This window comes from Natator depressus, chromosome 9 (assembly GCF_965152275.1).
Source record: "Natator depressus isolate rNatDep1 chromosome 9, rNatDep2.hap1, whole genome shotgun sequence".
Taxonomy (NCBI): Eukaryota; Metazoa; Chordata; order Testudines; family Cheloniidae; genus Natator; species Natator depressus.
This window is the reverse complement of record NC_134242.1, coordinates 37,625,870-37,640,826: the sequence shown is the minus strand read 5'-3', so window position 1 is coordinate 37,640,826 and position 14,957 is coordinate 37,625,870. Positions and strand designations below refer to the sequence as shown.

The 14,957-nt window shown below is 42.1% G+C and overlaps 1 protein-coding gene across 1 annotated transcript in view; it reads right to left on the bottom strand.

Annotated features, from left to right (window-relative positions):
* EPHA4 (EPH receptor A4) overlaps positions 1-14,957 on the bottom strand; it is a 129,559-nt gene that overhangs the window by 28,642 nt on the left and 85,960 nt on the right. Inside the window, exons 6-8 of the mRNA XM_074963948.1 lie at positions 3,434-3,558; positions 2,174-2,333; positions 837-948 (exon numbers count right to left, since the gene is read on the bottom strand). Of these exons, the coding sequence (XP_074820049.1) occupies positions 837-948; positions 2,174-2,333; positions 3,434-3,558 (397 nt within the window). The remainder of the gene's footprint in view (positions 1-836; positions 949-2,173; positions 2,334-3,433; positions 3,559-14,957) is intronic.

The window sequence follows — 14,957 nt, the reverse complement described above, 5'->3', positions numbered from 1 at the left end:
GATGCGTTGAGCTGAACACCCACCGAAAGCCATTACAATGCATGACTACTTACCAGATATTATAATCACACTGATTTAACTGCTCTTTTTAAGATGATTTGAAGTGAAAGAGTAAATCAGAAGGAAGCTGTGCCCATTTATAGCTAATGTGATCAGACCCTATATGGAGAGTGCGCCAACTTGTATTCTCTCCTCTCTGATATGAGATGTTGTAATGGTTTTTCTGAGGGGTGAACCTTGTTTTGGGAGCAGCAGCGTGTGCTTGATGGGAGATTATGGTTCTGCCTGACAATGGAAGCCATGGATCCAGTCTGGTGTGTTACTGTATACGAAGTATTGAGTGCCTATGGCTTCTCTGTAGAGCCTTTCTTCCCCACAGTGGAAGAACTACCCCAATGGCTGATGCAGACATGTACAGACAACTGGGGGTATTAAAATCAAAAACACCCAAGCAAGACCGTTTGAGGTTCTTGATGCACGTTACTTCACTGCAGTACTGCTTTCCTTCCCCTACATGTAACAAGCCAACCCAAGAAGATCCCCTGTACTCAGACTCATTAAACTCAACATCAAATTACAATATCCAGTTGGCTTGCTTCTCAATCCCAGTTACAGAAATCAGCTTTGCATTTGAAGGGCAAATAGTGCTGGAACTATTACCATTACATTACATACTGCTGTGGTACTTATGCTGAGAAGATCAAAGCTACATGGGAGAGGGCTTGTAATGCAAATGCACTGTTTATGATGCTAATCAAAGAATTCAGCTTTGTTTGGATGAGACAAAAAGCTCCCTTATGAAAGAGAGAGGGAGAGAGAGAGGTTTAAGTTCTTACCTCCTGCTGATGACAAAAGCAGCAATGAGAATGACCACGAGAACAACACTGCCAGCCACTGAGACAAGAAGCACTGTGGGATTGGTACCATCACCAATAATGGGGGAAGGAACTAGAGATAGAGAAGACATCAGTTAGTGTCACACACCTAGGGCACAGCCACCTACAGTACAAAATTGTCACAGCAACACTTGGTGCTGTGTTCTGATTTGCAGAGGCAGTTCAGGGTATTACTCAAAGCCAGTCTCAGGCCTTCATTATGTATTCATTCAACATAATTTTCCAGGAGGGCCCTAATTAGTTAAAGACATTATGCTTGATAATGGTTTGGGAAACTTCAACTCCCTGAGAACAAGGACTTCCTCTCCTTCGCCCCTCCATTCTCAGTCAGAGGGTATAATGCCTATTTTATTGCCCACTGAATTGCTTCCCAGTTTACTTTATTTTTTTTTAATGGACCAGATGCTCATTCCTCACTGACACAAACAGAGCAAGTTGTTTTAAAATGTCTTCCCTCTGCCTGGTGGATTGACTATTTTAAGTTTTCTCATGCCATGCCTGAGGGAAGTTAACACAGAATGACGTGACCTGAAGTGATTTAAACAGACCTGCATAATGGAAATTAAAGAAACAGGTTCGGTCATATCCTCTTCCTTCCGGTGTCTTAGGAAGCAAACACTCCATTCACATTTTTGTGGACTATTACATGTTACCTTGACTTAAACAAATGAGAACCTAATCACAGATAGCACAACCTACAAATGCCTCCCTTTGCAAAATTGTTTAAGAGAAAACACAGAAGTAAGGAGACACACACAACATACCTCACTGATTCACATAAAAAAAAGGAGAGTACATTAAAAAAGGAGAGTAACTGGGGTTTATCCTTCTCTAGATGAGACACACTGGAAATTTATGCAAATAATTCATATTATCATTAAAGGAAGTTGAAAATATAAATCTCCATGAATCAATGAGAGAAAAAACTTCAGAACATTTATAGTGTGTACTTCTACCCTACCACATTCAGATTTCTTCATTAAGATTTGTAAGCATCTTGCATCCAGTATGCAGCACATCCAAATAACTGTGCAACGTCACATTTACTAAGGCCGGATCAGAGGAAATGGCAGTCAACAGCCATTTTTACAAATCATAGTGCCACGCAGGAGTATGTCACAATATGGATGCCACATTCAAGTGAATAAATGAAGTCAAACTCCCAATAAGCAGCTCAGTCATATTCAGTATATGCATAGAGTCAAGAAAGAAAGAAAGATATGGGGGAAGGAATGTATCTACTGTCAGCCCTCTGCCAATGATGCACATGTTGTTACCTGTGTTAGTCGTGAACTCAAATGGCCCACTGAAGTCCCCATATCCCGCTGCTGTCCTGGCTCGCACATGAAACACGTATGAAGTCAAAGGGTTCAGGCCTTTGATATCTGTGTTCCTGGCGGCTGTCTTCACAATGCGATAGCTGCGCTCATTTTGGTCCTAGGAGCAACAGAGCACAGGGGTGAGGCACACAAAAATGTCTCCAGGCACAGTGAACCCTGGATCCCCAGTTTGCTGCCAAATCTGTGCTGAGGCTATGACTAATAGCAATGAACTTTTCAAAAGATCCTGAAAAGGTTTTTGTTGTTACCCTTACTAGTACTGGGTTTTAAAAGGGGGGCTTGGGGATGGACAGAAAGGATGATGGGGATGGTATGTCTAATGATGGTAGGTCTAATGTCTGTTTCAGAAATTGAACGAGAAAATTCTCTGGAAAGTAGCCAGGTCTTCAATCATGATCCTGCTGATGAACAAATAACATTTTATTCTCGTTCACTCTTTCTTTTTCCTCTCTTCCAGCCAGGAGCTACATATCCAAGAAACCCTTGGGAAATGTCTGCCAGAAAGCCCATGTCTTAAAGTCTATTTCAGGCTGGAAAATGTGTCAGAAAATGTTGTAATCTAGTTTCAGTGAAAATCAGCTGCCCTTTCTGGCTTTATTAGGGAGGCAAATAAGCAATTACCTTTAAAAAAAGAAAAAAGAGAGGGAGAGAAAGAAAAGGTAACTGTTCATTTTCCAGGCAACCGTGAAAGCAAATAGCTCTTTTCATAGTTCTGTACTTGAGGAGAGACAAATTATTTTGTAGAAATAATGTCTCCCTATAACTTGGAAAGACTAAAGAATGTAATTTTCTTTTCCTTATTTTCTATTAAAAGCCATCAAACCCACACCATCACTCTAAGCAGAAGCCATCGACTTAAACAGATCTTATTATTATTACTGTGTTACATGCTTCATTATTACACTTCTATCTCTGACGTAAGGCTAATGTATCACTACTTCTCAGCTATATTGATTCTCATTATAAATATGCTCTCTGTAAAAACCTGGTTCTAAGGGAGAAAAAAAGAAAAACCCAAATACACTGTTAGAGGAGAGTGCAGTATATTATTCTCATTATTCAGTGTAACTGTTCAAGTGTATGAAATCCCTAATTGCATATGATTCTGAAATCAAACCTATTTGGTCCCAATAATGAGATCCTATCTGGGAATGGCTGTAATGGAAACAAACCTCATCTGATCATTCTGAGTAATACCTTCTCATAATATTTGACTTCATATTCCAAGATGACTCCATTTGGCCTGTCAGGTTCCAGCCAGGCCAATGCAACACTGTGCCTTGTTATTTCTTTAGCCTGTATCAAAGCAATTGGAGACGGAGCTGACAAGAAAAAAGAAAAACTGTATATTAGCAATATTTTATTTTTAAATGAGGATCATGTATTTTTAATTGTAGCTTTCCTACTCAATGGGCTTTGTGAATCTATAGCACTGCCGGGAATTAAAACGTCTCTTGAAGAGAAGACTTGTGTTTGCGCATAAAGCTGCTATTTTTGCTGCTATTACCTACAGCACAGTGAGCTTTTATTCTTACCGAAAGATTCTCTAACAAGCCCATTCTTGGATTCTGGTCCATACTAGAGTGGGAGTCTCCGAAGTAACAGCATGGTGATCCAAGTACTGTGATGTTACACCATGCCTGCAGCCAAAGCCCTGTAAGAGGCTAACATACTAGGAGATGTTGGCTCATTTTTGACCTCTACTAAACATGCCGCATGAGGCCTTGGAATTGTTAGCTCTGGCTCCACAGCAATTCCACCTATTCACCTTCCACTATTAACTGGTGTCATTTCACTAGCTACTAACATTACAAGAAATGGGATATTGACCTTTGGCTCAATCCTCGTCCCTCTGAAGTTGAGGGACTTTTGTTTCAGTGAGAGCCCACTGTTTACAAATTCAGCTTCTCCCATAAACACTAGGATTCTTGCATCTCATTCTTGCATATGGGCCAGTTTTTCTGCCACCCTAACTCATGCTGTGAAGTACCATAGCCTGTGAGTAGTCCAACTGAAGTCAATGGGCTTATTCCAGATGGTCAGATTCTGACTTTAATGGGACTACTTGGGGAGCCAGGTGCTACCCACCATGAAGAAGACATCAGAATCTGGTGTACTGTGAATAAGACTCCAATGGTAACTGTCCCTATATAAAAATGATAGCTAGTTACAGTTGGTTCACAGTACCATACACTTCCAATTCCACTGACAGGGCAGAAAGGAAACATGATTTTGGAAAATTAGTCATGTATCCAACAAAATTCAACTCAAATTTACATCCATGTTTAATAATAAGGGTTACAATTAAAAAGACAATGGAATATTTCTCAATGTGCACTCCAATTGGGCCCTTGATAGTGCTGAAGTTCAGTTTTTGACTGGTTGGAGGACAAAGCATTTTCCCTGGGACTATGACAGTAACAGATTCACAGCTCTGCTGGGGGAATGGGTTTGCTGAAGATTTATGAAACAGGTTGCCTGGTTCTTGTTGTGTTGCTGTGTGGCCATGTCTCTAGCCAGCTATTATCAAGCCCTGCCACTACTGACAATAGCTGATACAAATGGTGGGGTCTCCAGGGATGAAGAGAGACATTCATGAAATTTTTAATCTTATCTAGCAAAGCCATTCTGTATAACCAGAGATTAGAGGTCTTCCTAAATTGAATGTATTTCCTCTTTTGTCCCTGAAACCCTAGAAAAATACAGATTTTTATTTTTTTTAACTCTGAGATGAAGATCCATGAAAGTAGTCAAAAGAGAAAGGAGGATGTAATGTGTATTCCTGAAAACTACAGAGAAAGACAGAGAAATAAAATAGTCACAATAAATGAAGGGAAAATTGAACGTGAAAGCTTCAAACCTACTTGACCGTATCAGACAGGTCTGATGAGAGTGAAAATAACCAGTAGACACCACACACATAGTCACAAAAGGGAGTCTTCCTGCTGAAGTGAAGCCATCAGGGAGTCTCTTCCTGATTTATTATTTGACAGCTTGGCATCTCCGTTAGAAATGCCTCCAGACCCTTTCTCTCTGTCTGTCTGTCTCTGTATCTCATGTGCACAGACAGATACTGGATGACAGAGGAGACTATAAACATAAACCAACAGGGAGGATTCAGGTGTGTTCCATCAAGTTATATATGTGACATGACTGGGATTGGTAATGCAACTCTCTTGCTTGATAACCCAATGGCTTCTAAACCAAGGGCACATTCTCCTTGCTTTGCTTTGCAGTAACATCACTGCTTAGCTAATAAAATGGAAATCAGGTTCATTTTCCGCACGCACACACACACAGCAGATTAGCAATACTCCCCCCCCCACCCCCCCCCATTACTGGAAAGATGTTAATGAGCTACTTCATCTTGAATGGTCCCTTAAAATATGTGTTAACTACTTATACTAAACAATCTATTCCACCTTGTATTTAGCTGAGACACTCTGGGTACATTTTCCAGACTTGAAGAGCTCTATGTAAGCTCGAAAGCTTGTCTATCTCACCAACCAAAGTTGTTCCAATAAACTATATTACCTCATCCACCTTGTCTCTCTAATGAAAAAAAAGTGTCTTTTATTTTTTAATTCAATATCTGGACAAGCAATTGGTTGATCACAAACTATGTAACTGGAATGTTACTCTCCTCCAGACATCCAAGCAGCACAGCTATTATGGACCTCAATTTCTAAAAAAGTATGCCTCGTGAAATCTGTTATCATTGGAGGTGCTCAACAGAGAGAAATACATCAAGTGGTATAGAAGTGAAACATTGTTGCCAAAATAATACCAAGTTACAACTCCCCGCATCTAATATACATGTCTGTAGGCAGACACATACATACTAAAATGTTACATACTGTGTAGAAATTCTACCAAACCAGTATATTTCACAGTGAAGACTGACTGGAGATACTTTGGTGTGAAATAAAAGGAGATTCCCTTTGACAAAATGGCTAAGTATAACTTTTTTAAGTTCAAAGCTCAGCAATTTGTCTCCTTTAAAAACTCCACCCCCATACTGATGTGAATACAGCAATGTTCTTTTATCTACTTCCTCAATAACCTGCCAATAAACACCTACTAATAGTTTTATTACTACAGTTCTGTGCTTGTGGCCTACAAACGGGGAGAGAGAGCAGATGCACTACAGAAATTTCACCCAAGTGCCATAAAGCCATTTCCTAGGGCCAACAAGCCCTGAATTATAACAGTTTTGGGGCAATTGAAAGGAGGGCAGAGGCAGCATGACAGTGTTTCATTACCGGTTCATATTAGTATCGGGAGGGGGACAACAACAGGAAATAAACAGTTGCAATGAGAGGTCTCTGGCCTGTAAGCAGCCAGGAGTGAAAACAGCCCTTTATGAAAGTACTTGAAACCTGAGCACTTGGATGTCAAAGGCACACAATGCTCAGTGTTTTAGTCAAGTTACCTTCTTAACCGCAGCAGGGTTTACTTTCTACTCCCCAGGATTTGAATTTAAATGTATCATGCTTACTCAAGAGGTCTTTCACTGATTGAAAAATATACCTCAGTTTATACATTACCTCAGCTAAATTCAAATGACATATTTAAATTTAATTACTTGAAGTTTAGGGTTTTTCATGCTTCCCCCTCAATTAAACATAACAACACTTATTTGTTCTTATCAATGGCTATGTGCTTTAAAATGCTGTCCGACATCAAAATTAAATGCTTGAATGCACTAATGATGTTACTGTGATTAAGGGTTTTACCTTCCAGGGTAGATGCTAAAAGCCTACTTCATTATTAATGACTTTAATGTATTATACATATGAGGGATTAAAGCAGAAAAAAAATCTTCAGAAAGCAAAGGAGACATAAAATAAGATCTTCTATTTATTGAAATGAAAAGCTAATGCAAGAAACCTGATATGCACAAGGATTTTTCTTTGAATCTACACCTTGTAATGTTCTTTTAAATCTGATTTTCAAAACTATATTAAGTAACCTCACAGCATGAATAGGATGTTTGAAGAGAAAGGGTGCATGCATGTTTTTAAAAGGATTCTAAAAGCAAAAATGATGTGCGCCAGATTCTTGTAACTTACTTATGTTGGATAGAACCGGCATTTGAGAGACGTCTCACTGACGTGAAAGGAGTCAGAATTTAGCCCTGTATTTTTACATGAACGAGACTGAATTTAAAAGGCATCTCTTCTGTCCTTTCTTAAATTAAGGTGTTTTGTTCTGCTGCCTACCAATCTATAAAGCCTCTTACCCACTGCAGTCTCTTTACCAGAGTGCTTGGGCAATGATTCCAAAAGCTTGGATGAGCTTTACTGATTGAACCTTATTTTTGAATGACAGGCACGGACACCTGACTGTGAGTGCTTTGGGCTCTGAGCAATCACCTTCTAAAGGGGTGTGTTCACATTTTTCGCCTGAGGGACCAAATTCTCTTCTCAGGTAACTACCACAGAGAACCATCAATGGGAACTATGTAAGGCCAAGTTTTCGAATATATGTGTGACAACATGCCTGTGTGAAACACCCAATGCACGTGAGCACAGTTGTGCACATCTGAATCCTAACTGCAAGCTAGATGTGTGTGCACTTTTGAAAAACTGGGCTAGAACTCTCAATAACCACCCCTACTCTATATGTGGCTTGTGTCTCTCACTAACAGAAGTTGGTCCAATAACAGATGTTACCTCACCCACCTTGTCTCTCTAATATCCTGGGACTGACACATAACTACATTACATACCCCTCCCTCCCCATGACTGTTAACATTTTTTTTCCAGGGCCATTTTCCATGCTGGGGATCTGGGAACAGTGTATGCAGCCTAGTAAATTTTAGGTTATTTTTAACATGCATCTTAATGATCAGAAAACAGTACCCTCCCCATATGAACCCACTTCCTGTGTTACTGTAACAAATGAACTAGTGACAGAAGAACTAGTGAAATAAGTTTGGTTGCTTACCTTGGGAGGCAGGCCAGTCCTCGCTTACAGACAGCCCCCCAACCTGAAGCAAATACTCACCAGCAACTACACACCACACAACAGAACCACTAACCCAGGAACCAATCCCTGTAACAAACCACATTGCCTACTCTGTCCCCATATCTACTCTAGCAACACCATCAGAGGACCCAACCACACCAGCCACACCATCAGGGACTCAGTCACCTGCACATCTACTAATGTGATATCATGTGACAGCAATGCCCCTCTGCCATGTACATTGGGTAAACTGGACAGTCCCTACATAAAAGAATAAATGGACACAAATCGGACATCAGGAATGGTAACATACAAAAGCCAGCAGGAGAACACTTCAATCTCCCTGGACATTCTGTAACAGATTTAAAAGTAGCTATACTTGAACAAAAAAAACTTCAGAAACAGACTTCAAAGAGAAACTGCAGAACTAAAATTCATTTGCAGATTTAACACCATTGATTTGGCCTTGAATAGGGACTGGGAGTGGCTGGCTCACTACAAAAGCAACTTTCCCTCCCCTGGAATTGGCACCTCCTCCTCAATTATTGGGAGTGGACTACATCCACCCTGATTGAATTGGCCCTGTCAGCACTGGTTCTCCACTTGTAAGGTAACTACCTTCTCTTCATGTGTCAGTATAATAATTCCTGCACCTGTAATTTTCACTCCATGCATATGAAGAAGTTGGCTTTTTACCCACAAAAGCTTATGCCCAAATAAATCTGTTAATCTATAAGGTGCCGCTGGACTCGTTGTTTTTGTGGTTGCTTATCTGAGCCACAGAAGGCCTCAAAAAACACTCTATAATCCTCTGTCTTCACACAATCCTCCTTCCTCTGCAGTCTCCTGCTAGCTGTTGTTGTCTCCCGGCAAGAAAGATGATTGGTCTGCTACTCTCCTCCATTTGGAAACTGAGGCACAGAGCGCTTAAGATAAGCATTTTCAAACATGAAGATTAAAGTGACGCATCTAAATCTACATCTCTGGAATTAGATGCCTAACATTAGGCACCCAAGTTTGAAAATTTTGGGTTTATGTGACCCAAATCAGCATGAAAGCTGGGATTAGTCTCTTGCTCTCAATCCTTCGCCGAGACCATGCTGCTTCTCATGCTATTCGGCTTCCCGGAACCTCCTTGTGGCCAGAGGACATGCGAGCTGCTCAGTAAAAGAACTGACTCAGAGATAGCTGACTAGTAGCCGGTTACAGTGGCTCTAGTGCCATAAGCAATAGCCTGGGTGGTACTGCCACCTATACATGAGATAGTCCCCAAAACCAAGGGACATATGGTTATGGTTTTTTCCAGACTCTAAAAGCCACTCACTGTGGATAACCTGTGATCTTTAGGATAAAGGAGTGACAAGCTCTCGGGTCAAGTGATTGGTTCACATCAATTATATTTTCCTTCAGAAGGAAAAGGGATAGAAATATAAGGGTTGTTTTTTTAAAAAATGTAAACAAGAAAGCTAAAATTTTCCTTTCAATTTTCTTTCCTTCTAGTAAGAGCACTCACCTGCTTTGGGAGTGTTGCAGAACCTCAAAAGCTGGCTCTCACTCCCATCAAGTTAAAAGCTTACAGCAAACCTTGGGTCATTGACCAAAAAAGTCCCTTTTGAAAGGAATCTCAGTTTGAAATTTGCAAAATGCCAAATATGATGGTTGATTCCTGAAGCCATTATATAACCTCTGCCACACTAACCAGGGATTTTTCAGTTTTCAAATACATCTCACAGGCTTTAAAATCCACAAGCAGATGCTTAGGTGTGATGGAGCTCTGCTGAGTTTACCTGATGGGGTAGCCGACGTGACTTTTCAGCAGCTTCCTGACTCCTCTGCCCCCAATCAATGCTGATGGTCAGTATGGCCCTAAGGCTGCTCTAATTTCCATCACTGGAGTGCAGTGCCTCTTACTATCCTGTCCTGGAAGAGACTGTTGATAGTGGGGGGAGGGGCACAATTTAAAGGTTCTGGTGGTATGCAGTGGAGTTCAGGCCACGACATATAAACCCTGGCAGAAATCTGAGGGGGAGGGGCATGTGACCCTGTGCACCCCTCCCCCCCGTGTCGCCTCTGTCCTGACCTTCATTCTCAGAGGCACACCACATCTGCTGAGAGAAGAACCACAAAGAACCTGTTGTGGATCCCTGAGTGAGATTCCAGTCTTGCCATAGATTAGAGCAGCACTGGGACTGCTCTAAATGACATGAAGCTGGTTATGGAGCCTCAGGGGCTGTCTGTTAGCTGGTGATTGTCAGAACACACTGAGTACATCTACACTGGGGGGAAAAAAAAAAGACCTCCAGCAACAAATCTCAGAGCCCAGGTCAACTACAGGATTAAAAAAGAGCCAGGTATACATTTGGGCTGGAGGAAGGTGGCAGGTTTGTATAATTTTTGGTGGGGCCCAGAACAGGTCCAAATCCTCCCTCTCCCCTCCTCCCCCCACACCTCCTGACAGACACACACCTGCCTAAGGCTCTGGGAGGGAGTTTGGGTGCGGGAAGGGTGCGGGCTCTGGGAGGGAGTTTGGGTGTGGGAGGGGTGTGAGCTCTGGGCTGTGGCAAGGGGTTGGGGTACATGAGAGGGTGTGGGGAGCGGGCTCTGGGAGGGAGTTTGGGTGCAGGCTCTGGGCTGCCTTCGGGGGTGGGAGATGCTCCGGGGGAGGCATACAGGGGGGGCACACGGGGCCAGGGGAGAGACCCAGCCCTGTACATAGGTGGAGCTTGGCCCCTGGGCCCTGAATATTCCTGGAGCATAGGCACCACGGGACTATGTAACTCACCACCCGTGGACTGGAGCCCAGGCTCTGAAACCTGGTGAGGGAAGAGGGTCTTGGGAGTCTGGGCTCCAGCGCAAGCAGGAATGTCTACTCTGATATTTTTAGGCCGAAAGAACAAGCCCGAGTTAGTTGGTCCAAGCCCAGAGACTCCCTGACACATTCATTTTTTATTTTATTTATTTATTTGCTGTGTAGACATACCTACTAGTGCCCGCCTGTAGCTTATATCAGAAGCTTCAGTGGCAGAGGGGTGGTGCAGGAGACAGCTACACTGGCTTTGCATCCACTGGGGACAACAAAAATTAGAGAACCTGGCTATTAATCTCTGAGGGCCAAATTCTGATCTCAGTTACAATAGAGTATATCTGGATTAACTCCAAAGACTTGAATCTGTAATCACTACTCCGCATTCCCACAGAACAGCTATAAACCAAACGAACACAGAATCTGCTGAGCATCATTTAGGGGAGCAGTGTTTAACAAGAATCCTGCATTACACCCAAGCATGGGGTCTGTTTAGTCTGAGCACCGCTTGTTTTCTTTCTGCTAGCTTGCTAAGAAATCCTGTTGGCATGTTCTGACAAGGATAACTTGATACTTGCCAACAGAAACATGGCAGGATACTGTGTGTATTTTTCCTGTATGTATGAATGCCAGTTTAAAATAAACAGGAAAACAAGTCTTTCAGTTCGAAAAAAATCTGTCTGAACATTACAATTGCTGGGTGGGGACGGGGGAATAGGCAAAGAAACATTCCTAAATGTCTATTAACACAAAAGTGGTGGATGGATTTAGCCCTGCAAATTGCTTTAAAGAAATTCTACAGCCATAAGCAGCTTGTAAATTTGGAATTAGCTGCCAGCTCCCTAACCTGGGCAGGTACTGAGCCACTGGCCGCAGTGGAGTTACTTCTACCTGTAGCTGAGATTAGAATTTGCCTCAACATAAAAGAGAAACAAATTCGGCAGCTTAAACAGGGCAACAATGTCCCTTTAATAGATTACAGTGGATAAAGAGAATAGCAGAATGTGGGACAGGTAGCCATGATAATGGGAGATAGCTGGGACATCCCTTAACATTGACTCCAGGTTTAAAACCTGTTCTGAGGGACAGCATGAACGGATCATATTAAAGTAGCATCCCATGGGCTGAATTCTGGCTAGGGGCATGTGGAGAGCACACATTACTCTGTCATGTTAGAAGATGCACCAGACTCTATTCTCCACAAGCCAACAGTTCTACTTGTTGGTGTAGAACAGTGGTTCTCAAAGCCGGTCTGCTGCTTGTTCAGGGAAAGCCCCTGGTGAGCTGGACTGGTTTGTTTACCTGCCGCGTCCACAGGTTTGGCTGATCGCGGCTCCCACTGGCCACAGTTTGCCGCTCCAGGCAAACGGGGGCTGTGGGAAGCAGTGTGGGCCGAGGGACGTGCTGGCTGCCCTTCCCGCAGCCCCCATTGGCCTGGAGCGGTGAACCGCGGCCAGTGGGAGCCACGATCAGCCGAACCTACGGACACGGGAGGTAAACAAACCAGTCTGGCTTGCCAGGGGCTTTCCCTGAACAAGCGGCAGACTGGCTTTGAGAACCACTGCTCTATGGTATAGATGCCTATATATGTAAATAGTTACTGGGCAAGGTTCCAGTAGATGGCCCTCAAGAATGTGAAGCATTGTTTCTGGGTTTTGTAGGACCAATAAAACTTCCTGTTGTTGTGCTCCATAAATAGTTTCTTGTATGCAGCTTTTAAACCACTTCTGACGGATATAGTGCATCAGGGATCAGTAAAACTATGTAAGATATGCTAACAATAGTCTTTAAATACCAGAGTGACCACTTGTCCCTTATTAGAAGGGATAGCTCTGGCTCCATGCCTAATGTCTCAGATCTCATGTGTGTCAATATGGAATTTTTCTCTTTTCTTCAGTCCTTATTCTGCCTTTACCACCATGACATCTGAGCACTTAGTTATTTCAGCAGTAATCATGAACGTTTAATCCACTATGGCACAAATGAACGATTTTATTTCTAGGGCACCACACTTCATGGTGAAATTCCTCAATGAGACACATTTTCTGCATTTCCCATACAGTTGTCTTTTATTTACTTGGAACGTAGATGTCCAGATAATCTATACCTGGTGAATAATTTTCTTTGCCATTTACTCTCAGAATTAAGAATATTAGATTTTATAGACAGGACTGTTTAAGAGCCTGCCTAGAAATCCAGATAAATACAAGCCTTTTGCACTGTTCACTTGTCAGCTTTTGAAGCTCTCCCACACAGAAGTACCTTTTAGACAAAAATATAATATGTTGATCATTCTGCTAAAGCAGCTTTTCTTACTTGTGTAAACAGATTTGGTCAGGTGGTGTCACCCTGGCTTCGAATGTGCTATGGCTACCTCAAAAGGAGTTAGGCTGAACCATTTGTACTTCTTGAATCAATCATACAACACAAAAAATGCCAAGAACCTCAGAGGAAGGAAGATAATAAAATGATAAGCATTTTTACCCTGACAGTGATACAGGCAGGTCACAGGCTTCAACAGCAACTGAAGGCTTGATTTTAAATATGCACTTTTGAGCGTATGGTGCCTGCAAACATCAAAGAGCAACATAAAGCTTCAGCTCCTGCTTTACAGTCTGAGGGTGGAAAGGAGTTTTAAAGCCATCAAAGTTCCTCCAGCAAGTTCACGTTTAAGTATTTACATTTAAACTGAACAATCTAAAGATTTAAATTTTATTAGCTTTCCTGCCTAAGTGAGGCCACTGTCTTGAGTGCAAAGGTTAGATGATCTTTTTGCACATGGCATGATCTCCATCACAGGCTTTTGTGAACAGCTGAGAAATGCTCCACATTGAATCAAGCTTAATGGTTTTTCATACTCACAACTTTAAAAAAGGTAATGTAATGCTTTGTGCAAAGTGCCAGTGTGACAACATTAGAAGATGGATCCCTCGGTTCTTCCACGAATAGTTACAGCACGGATACCAGCACGGCAAGCTTTGCCACACTGCCTTGCCAGTGTGCCTAATCTCTCTTCCTGACGGACCACCTCAAGGGATGAAAGGGGAGTTGGTGCTTTCAGAGAAAGCAGTGCCGCTAGTTAGCATCTGGTATGCCCAATTCTCTTGGACTCGGTCACGCCCCTCTTTTTATTCCCCTATATTTCTCTGGAATGGAACTAAGTCCACTTTTCTTCATTTGAAACCTGTAGTTAGCAAATTATAAAACACACAAAGACTAGATGAGGGAGACACCCTCATTCTGCACACTGCATAGTTTTGTAAAAACAAGAGCAATCTTCAGTTAATTCAGTTAAAAACTGAATGAGGGATGGAAATGTGAGGAGTCTTCAAGCCTTGAAACATACAGCCTTAGAATTTAAATCTTGCTTTAGGGTGTCAGTAACAGATTAGATCACAGGTGCCACACAATTTTAATTCATGCACGCTTTTAGCTGTGTTGATTTTGGTTTTATGTGTAGTGCTGAAAACAACTGAATTATTCATTTTAATAAACCACCATTGTGTCAGTTACAAACTCCCCAGATGGAGCAAGTGCTTAAAAAATCAAGACGGCTGCCTTAACAGAAATGGTCAGGAAGGTGAGATAATTGCGAGGGATTTTTCCTTTCTGTTGGCGCTATTTCAAAGTCTAAATGATTTCAATGCTAAACTAACATCCTGTGAAGTCATGAAGACATGGGGGATTAAAACAGGAAACAGCAACTTTTAAAAAATTACTCTTAAAACTGGCTAGAGCTGACATTGAAGAGTTCAGAGCCCAAATGGTTGTGCAAACAAAATTCAGTGACAATAACGATCCTCAGTTTGGCCCAGCAGTCTCGTGGTTTGCCAACCACAGATCAGTGTGTATTCTGATCCTAGCCTTTTATTTCTTGGCCCAGCATGCTCGTCAGCTGAGGGAAGAGGCCTCGGAATGATTCCCTCTGGCTGTTGATCAGAAGAGGAC